Raw genomic sequence first — 9,078 nt, forward strand, 5'->3', positions numbered from 1 at the left:
ACTTGATTTAATGTTTATATTAGACCCGATGGACGTGAACAAGAAAGGAATAACAGAAGCCAAAAAATCTGTCTCCTGCCCTCAGTGTAAAAAACTCTTCACATGGAAAAGTCTGAAGGTTCACATGAGAGTTCTGCCTTCTCATTCTGAAGAAGAGCACCGGAAAAATACACCGGAAAGAAACTGTGAAATGTGATCAATGCGGGAAGAGTTTCATTTAAAGAAAAGACCATTTAATTGTGATCACAGTGTGGTAAACAATTTCATAGGGCATCAGTTCTGAAGATTCACACAAAGGAGAAGATTTATCCTTAATATTACAGCAGAAAAGACACAGTGGTGTGTGTTTCAGTGCAGAAGGCCTTTACTATAGAAGATGAACTGAAAGACCACCAGAAAATTCACATGGAGAAGGCCATAACACTTTTAAGAGAGATGTGAATCTGATATTAATTTTTAACTCGTTCTTCATTGTTTTTCATTATAACATCTAGTTTCTCTTCCACTTCTTGTATCTTTGAAACTGGACACTTTTCTTCTCTTCTTCTCTTGAGATGCTTCGGCTCTTATAAGTCAGTAAAGAGAGAGAGAGAGATCTGTCTCATTCACTTTTACTTAATGTTTGTATTTGCTATGTAATGATTGATTAAACTCTTTACTCATTTTATCAACATCTCATTGTAATTGTCCATTTTCTTATTTTCTGCTGATTTTGCTTGAATTAGTTATAATTTTAGTTCTGAAAGTCATCCTGATATGATTGCTTTTTGAGCTTTCCATGTTTTCATTTTCTCAATAGAGTTTTTAAATGCCTAATAAATGATATTTCACTGCACACATGACTGACATTGAAGAGATTGCTGTCTGTCTTCATTATTAACAGTTTCATATCCAGTATCATACAGTATATATATTTCAAAGAGTTTGTTCTAGTCAGATTGAAGTTCATTCACACCATGAGGCTTCATGAAGTCAGAACAATCACTATGAACTTTAAACAACACCAGCCCCGGCTCCAGCTTTGAGATGTAGGGTGGGCCAAGTGAAACAACTAGTTTTAACTCTGCATTATTTTTTACCCGTACCAAAACTTTATTTTATAACAAAAGAGGAAGGTCTTGATATTTGCAGGGCTCAAATGAGCTTTTTCTACAGGTTCATTCTGGTTCAGATTTTTACTTGCCCTGCAATAATCTTCACTGGCCCATCACAAAAAAATATATTTTGTAAGTCTTTTAATAAATATACAGACAAGTAAACAGTGCAAGTAAAAAGAACAAAGATCAGGGGCTCGTTCTTCGTACGTTGCTTATTACATCCGAGATCAAATGACACATCCAAGATGATATCATCGTGCTAATCATGATCTGGCTAACTCGGTTCTTCGAACACACTTGCCGGATATGATTAGTATAGCTGGATTGAGTTAGTGAGATAATTGCGCGTTCGTGCGCTGGTTTAAAAGGGGATATGTATCGATAGTAGAAACATTGATCAGCAACGCTGCTATTGGCTGTTCAGCGTGGCCAAAGAGCGCGCTCAGTTTTTCTCCTCAGCAGAGCAAGAACAGTCGAAGTTTCTTCGGAATTTTAATGTTTAATCAAAACGTCAGGGAACACCTCAAAGTCTGCAAAAGCCAGGAGAGAGGGCTGGCAAAAAGTAGCAGACAATTTAAATCCGTTAGAAGTGGCCATGTTAGATGTTTTTATCACTTATTAGCCTATATTTTTGTATTTTAATAGTTGCATAATTACTTTGTTCATTGTAATGTCAGAGTCACCACACTAGAACATGGGAACAAATAAAAGTGAAGTACAAAAATATTCTACATAATGGTAATTTTTAGTTATATTATAGTCTCTTTTATAAAAGGCACTGTTAAATAAATGGTTGTCTGTTTATAAAAGCAACCAAGAAAAAGGCTGAGCAAAAAAGAGAAAAGATCTTAGTAGCCTACACTGTAAAATAATTTTTGCTGCATTAAATTAAGGCCGTATAGTCATTTCAACTGTTAAATCTTGAGTAATGATGAATTGCTTTGACTTGTGAAAGTGAAAACTGATAAACTTGTTAATGTAAAAATATTTTGCCATGAGTTATTGATCACATTTTTCCCTGTTCATTGTAATGACATTGTGTTTTCCTCTTTTGTGCACTTTTACATAATACACCAACACTTGTATCTGTTCCCAAGAAAGTGGTGGCTGAAATATGTGCAGTAAGTGGACATTTTCTAACTTTCCAAAGGAAAGAAAGTACAAGACTTTGTAATGTCCATTTGTTTCCATTGCACTGGACAGTGAATAAACCCTCTCAGATAACTGTCATATGGAGGAACTAGCCTACCTGCAAGTGCATAAATAACTTTACTTAATTTATACTTGTATGCTTTATGGCTGCAATATAAGTTGCAGGATTCCACATCTACAGAAAGGCCTACAGAAGAGTCAGCACAGACAGAGGAGACATAGGCCTACAGGTGGGCAGTGGATAGACAACTTTTCCTTTTTATTTGTTGCATGAGGCATGTGTCTAATATCTCTTGTTGCAGGCACTTGACCACTGGCTTTTCTTTACAAAGAACAATTGAAATAAAACTCAAGGAACTAAGCATATTTGTCTTTTATTAAACATTTAATGAAAAGTTTTTTTTGTTTTTTTTTTGGCAATGTTGTGTAATATGGCACATGCAACAATGTCACAGGCCCTGTCAGGTGTGCAACCCTCAGACTTATCAGACACTGAAATCTTCCCTTTAGTTAGCCAAAGTTCATTTCATTGTGTGCCCTTGTCCTGGCTAGAGCTGCATTGTAACTGGTTTGGGTCAGGGAATGGGGTCATAAACACCTGTCTGCAGGCAGGAACATGTCATAATCACCTATGAAGAAATGCAGTTCTGTTAGGATCAGCATAAGTGTATGTAATACAGTGAGCTTGATATTTAATTGTGGAACTTTCCTTACCACTTTCAAATAATGTGCATAAATGTGAATTTCTGAAAATTATTAAGTCATGCACAGATCCTGGCCATTTTGCTTTCACATTTGTGATATGGAAGATTTTAGTCAACTGCCTTTTTTAAATTTGATATAATATTATTAATCTGGAATATTAAGAATCCCAATAGTAACTGGGCTGCACATTTACATTGTGAACCCCCTTTCTGTTCACATAATCCCCTTCATTGAGGCCTTGATGGCAGTCTATGGTAGCCTATAGTCTATGGTACCAATCACGTTAGTGAAGCCTGAGTGACACATACTGTAATCGGCATGGTCATGATTGTATGATCTTCATAAAAAATTATGATAGCCTAAAAAAAAAAACTGCTTTAAAAAAATCTGCTTTACAACATTGGGTCTTAAGTGGCTTGGAAATGCCACAAAAAAACCTAAAACTGTTTTTTAAACCTAAAAGCGCCAGGTAAACTCCGAATGACACGACAGACTCTTTCCATCAAGTTCTCCGCATCTCCAATAGTGTAAAGGAAAGAGCCACTCGCAAATAATCTCAGGGCAATGCAAACAGTTTGTGCTGTAGTTAAAGCCCGACTCCAACAAGTCGAAAATAAATGTGCGTTTCCAACAATTTTATAATGTAAACGACAATCTCACGAGTCACGAGAAAAAAATATACATCTGAGAAAGTGCACTATCGCGCTGCGCTGGACTTCCCCATGGACTTCCCATATCAGCTCCGCTTATGAAGCCGCAGTCTAATCCTGTTAACATGAAATAAGCCTGCTCGCGAGCAGGTTCAAGTTTGCGCACCTGTTGCTATGACAGCAAGTCCAGGATGAGCGTCGAAGAACCAAACAATCCAAGATCATGCCAAATCCCCAACAATCAAATCCAGCTAACTGAGTTAGCGACGTACGAAGAACGGGCCCCAGTTCACGGTATTTCTCATATTTACTCAACCATCACACACACTTTAAACAGTTTGATTAAGCGACAGACTCATTTCTGTAGTGTTTTCATCGATCACAGCGATACTTGTGCGTCTTTTCTGGCGTCTTCCTTCTGAAATAAACATTTAGTGCAGCAGCAGCGAGCATGAGGAGAATATGTTGAGTTCATTCAGACCTGAGCGAGTTTGTGTTCGTTTGTGTGATTGTTTCCTCAAGTCAAAAGTCAAAGATTAAGATCTGTGAAGGGAATTAATGGATATCGATCTCAAGTGTCATACTGGAACAGAGACTGCTAAATGCTTTACATTATTTTACTTTACTTTTACATACTTTACAGCCTATAATGAGCCACTTGAGACATTAAACCAATAGCCTACTTATAAGAATAGCGTTTTACTCTTGGAACAATAGTGCTCTTTATTTTCAAAAGTTTTATAATAATTTTCAGTTTCTGCACATATAAAATGTTATTATAATGATCTAACTTATAGTGATTACTGAATAATAAGATCAAACTATATTTTAGATTAGATAAGATTAGATTTTAGATTATTTATCTGTAGTGGTTGATGAAGATGAGTGTCATTTAGGGATGTAAATGTTCATAAATTCCCATTGATCGATTGTCGTTTAAATTAACGATCAATTAAAGGGGTTGTGACATGAGAAACCAAATTTGCCTTGATCTTTTGGTATATAAGAGGTCTTTGTACCATTAAAACGTCCTGCAAGTTTCATAGCTTAAGACGTCCTCTCCATTATAAACGAACCATTTATTTAATCAAGCTCTAAATACAGCTCGTTCTGGATCCATGGTATGAAGTGACGTCACGGTACGAAGTGACGTAGCAGTCGTTTGCATATGACCGCCTCCAGCGTAGACAACTACGCTTCCAGCGTAAAGACAACAACGCCGATCGTGTTGTTGTCACGCCGCGTGTCTCAAGTGTGTTCAGGCGACGTGCAGCGAGTGGGTCTGTGTACAGGAAAATTACAATGCCACGCAGATGTGCTGTTCCTGGCTGTGGACAAACAACATCTTTGAATTCGCTGCCGAAAGATCCAGACGTCAGGGAAAAATGGATGGACTTTATTTTTTGCGGACGTCCCAGTCACTCGAGTGTTAATTTAAGCGTTTGTTCTATACATTTTAAGGATGACTGTTTTGAAAACAAATCCCAATATGATGCTGGCTTTGCCAGAAAACTGTTGCTCAAAGATAAGGCCGTGCCGACTATTCTGGGCTCAACTGCAACGACGACGCAAACTGTAAGTAATGTATTTAAAACTTTAAACTACTTTTTAAAAGGCAATTTCATTCATTACGAAAAATCACAGTGTTTTTACTTAGTTTACTTGCATATTGTTTTCAGAGACCGCCATGTTCAGGCCCCATTACAAAAGATGTTGGCTGTCAAACACAGCTGTCGTTTCGAACCATGAGACCCAAGTATCGTAGCAAAGGTATTATTTATAAAATCTTAACTTGTGTCATCCTAATTCCATTTTTAAGAAGCTTTATTGTCAAAAAGGAAGTATTTATAGTCCATATTTTTATAAAAATGCAATTACAATTGATATAATAAAACTTCACATTGTATTTTCTAACGTTATAGAAACACAAACAGAGCCGTCCTCAAATCTTTCAAGTGGTGATGTCGCCATACCCTGGACTACTTCACAGCCTTTTACTTCAACTCCTTTAAAAGATGAAAGGCCTGCCAAAAGGCGTCGCTTTGAATTGGAGGTTGAAGAAAGTGTGTCTTTTGAAGAAGTCTGTGACACTCAGGACGTAACATATGACCCTGCTCAGTCTGTCACCAGTGTGACTGAACCATCAAAGCATTCGTAAGTTTTGGTCTTAATCATGTTAAGTTTAGCATACATTTATGTGAACTGTATGTTTTATTGACTCGTAAAATTGATTATGTTGAAAAAAAAAAAACACACACAAATTACATTAATTTTGTTATAATTTTTTTCTTGTGATAGCATGTACACATCCAAAGCCTCTCATGAAGACACGAAATATATTGTGTTTGAAAACTGTCTACTTGAACTGTTTGAGACCTGTCCAGTATGTTCAAGAGCCTGCAATATTCGGCCTCGTAGCAATGGGACTTTTTTGGCCATTGATCAACTTTGCCCACATTGTGAGTACTTCAGACAGTGGAAGAGCCAACCCTGTGTTGGCAGTACCCCTGTTGGTAACCTCCAGCTGTCTGCTGCCCTGTACTTCTCAGGAGCTTCATTCTTACAGATGAAAAAGGTTTGTGGGGTGTATTGTTTTTTTCCTGTTTATAATAGTTTAAACGTATAATGCATAATTATTTTTTTCCTTTTGAAGGTATTTCAGTCAATGCATTTGAAGATGTTCAAATACAGAACCTTCAGAAGGCATGCCAGCATGTACCTGGAACCACTAATAATATATAAGTGGAAGAAGGAACAGGTGGATTTAGTGAAGGATCTCTGTGAGGCGGACAAGGTGATAATTGGTGGCGATATGAGAGCTGATTCACCAGGTAAAGAGTCATGCTTGGTGATGCAAGTTCTTCTGCAGTCTTAATAATTTGTTCCTGTGTAAACTATTTTATATAATATTATTTGTGTTGTGACATTTTAGGCCATTCAGCCAAGTATGGGAGCTACACCACAATGGATCTTCAAAAGAACCTCATAATAGACATCCAGCTAGTGCAGGTGAGAAAATGCAAAGATCACATCATGTCAATGCACACAAAATTACCAGAAAAAAGTGGCAAAAGAGTATGCCATTCCAGTTTCAAATTAAACAATTTTAAATTAAAATTGTATTATAAATTACAATTGCTATTTATAATAAACCTTTTATACTTCAAAGATGTAGTCGGATATGATTATTGTTTTAAAGGAATTAAATAACTGACTTTCACTGTCCTGATAACTATTTTTTCACAGAGTAATGAGGTCGGTGGTAGCTACCACATGGAGAAAGAAGGGTTAAAACGAAGCCTGGAATGGCTGGAGGAATGTGGTGTAAGGCTAGACTGCATTGTGACAGACCGACATCCCCAGATTCAAAAGTTTCTGAAAGAACGAAACGTCACACAGTACTATGATGTCTGGCATTTGGAGAAAGGTACGTTTGAGTTTTGTTGTCTTGTGGTTATAACTGTACTTATTACAGATCCTGAAAATAAAAACATCTCATGCTAATAAATAGGTAGTTTTTTTTTAATTACATAAACTATATTTCTTTTTGGGTATTACAATTGATTAGGGTTGTCAAAGAAGTTAGAGCAAATTGCCAGAGACAAGGACTGTTCAATAGTGAAAAAGTGGCAGCACAGCATAAGGAACCATCTCTATTGGACTGCAGCATCCTCTACTTCAGGACCAGAGAAGGTAGCCAAGTGGAAGTCCCTCATCAATCACATTCAGGATGTTCACATCCATGATGATCCATTATTCCCACAATGTGAACATTCAGATCGAGTGTCAAAGGGCAGCATTAAACACTTCAAACCTGGCGAGTGCATAATATTTCATATTATTACCGATCAAAGTGGCTGACTGTTGTTCATCTGTGTCCCACAGTGCTAATACTGTTTTCATTATCGTACACACAAATTAATACATACTACTATTCCAGGTTCAAAACCAGTTTACAGAGTCGAAAAGGTGCTGACTAACAACAGAGTCCTCAAAGATGTTGCAAAGCTCAGCCCTCACTTCCAGACATCATCCTTGGAGGCCTTTCACAGTGTTATTTTACGCTTTGCCCCCAAAAGTGTGGTATTTCCTTTTATTGGAATGCTGTGCAGGTATGCAATGTAAAGTTGTATAGAATCATCTTCTTGACATTTAATGAACCATAAAGTACTATTATTTCATAATTGTATGTAATACAGGAAGCTTAGCATAAGCTATAAAATAATTTTAAAAGCAGTTATAAAATTTCGAATGCTTTGTCATGTCTTATTATTTAATATTTTCTTGAATAAATAATAACACTGTGTCACTCCAACTTTTTTGTAACTACATTTTTTTTTTCCTTCTGTTTTAGGTTGTATTTGGCTGGCATGCATTTCAATGAAAATTCAAACCGTCCAAAGGCTACTACATCATCTGGAAAGCCAATGTACAGACTTTTGTTCCCCAAGGCTAAAAAAGGATTGTACACCACAAAACCAGTGACATCAAACCCAACGTACTGTAAGTTTGAATAGATGTTTTAATTAGTAATTTACAAAAAAATAAAAATACAATACAGACAAAGTGTATAGACCTTAATTTACAGTATTGTCAAAAAAAAAATTCCAGGCTACGTCTACGAACTGATGACACTGCTTTTCGAAAAGGTTCTGCCAGATCCTTTTCCCTACATGGAGGAGCTGCATAAAATTACAGTGCCTGACAGTCTATGCACACAGTATGACAGACCTTCATTTGAGGAGGCCTTGAATCCGACATAGCTGCCTTCTGCATCTGGGAATGTTTGCCTTATATACAGGACAACGCATGACGGTATTACAACTCTGATCTGTCTGCCTAGATAGCCCCAGCGCCAACTGACAAAGCTTCTGTAAGCCAAATGCCTGTAGCGCCTGATGGAAACAGACAAAAGACATTTCAAATGATACATTTGAAAGGTGTTTTGGAAAGTGTTTTGTGTCTGTATATATATATATAATATATATATATATGCCAAAACTATTGTTATTTGAATATACATTTTGTTAAAATAAAAATTTGGTATCCATATTAACATAAAACAATTGTGTATGTCAGTTTTCTTACTGGTGTAACCCTCTGAGTCTTAACGGACCGTAGTCTGCCCTGTAAATGTTATTTGCATTCTGTAAAGAATACAAATTTAGGCAAACAGGTTCAAGTCCCGGGTGATGAATCATACAGGTAGGTGGTACTGGTGCCTGGTTAATTCTTCTGACAACCTATTGACAAGGCTATTGAGTTTACAATTGTAGTACAACAGGTATGACAAGTAATACTCAAACATGCAGATAAACATAACTATTATTATTTGTCTTTTATTATGTGCACATACTTCAGGAGTCTCCATGCAGCATTTATGTTCTTGCTCAGTGGGCATTGCACCACAATTGCCACAAGTGCACCTGTGAATGTTTAAAGCAAACATAAATGTATTTGATATGACACCTTTT

At 36.7% G+C, this 9,078-nt stretch overlaps 1 protein-coding gene and 1 long non-coding RNA gene across 2 annotated transcripts; both read left to right on the top strand.

The window, feature by feature from the left end:
* Positions 1–5,334: 5,334 nt before the first annotated feature.
* Positions 5,335–7,465, top strand: LOC309507971 (uncharacterized protein; the record flags this gene model as incomplete). The annotated part of the gene is made up of 7 exons (XM_082182437.1): positions 5,335–5,374; positions 5,527–5,758; positions 5,903–6,179; positions 6,258–6,435; positions 6,537–6,613; positions 6,851–7,031; positions 7,173–7,465. The coding sequence occupies exons 1-7, from the start codon at positions 5,350–5,352 to the stop codon at positions 7,463–7,465; spliced, it is 1,263 nt and encodes a 420-aa protein (XP_082038563.1). The 5' UTR covers positions 5,335–5,349.
* Positions 7,466–7,499: 34 nt separating this feature from the next.
* LOC309480494 lies at positions 7,500–8,352 on the top strand. The gene is made up of 3 exons (XR_014199660.1): positions 7,500–7,716; positions 7,959–8,107; positions 8,216–8,352. It is a non-coding gene; the product is annotated as an uncharacterized lncRNA (long non-coding RNA).
* Positions 8,353–9,078: the final 726 nt, after the last annotated feature.

Source organism: Leuciscus leuciscus (assembly GCF_965113295.1).
Source record: "Leuciscus leuciscus genome assembly, chromosome: 1".
Taxonomy (NCBI): domain Eukaryota; kingdom Metazoa; phylum Chordata; class Actinopteri; order Cypriniformes; family Leuciscidae; genus Leuciscus; species Leuciscus leuciscus.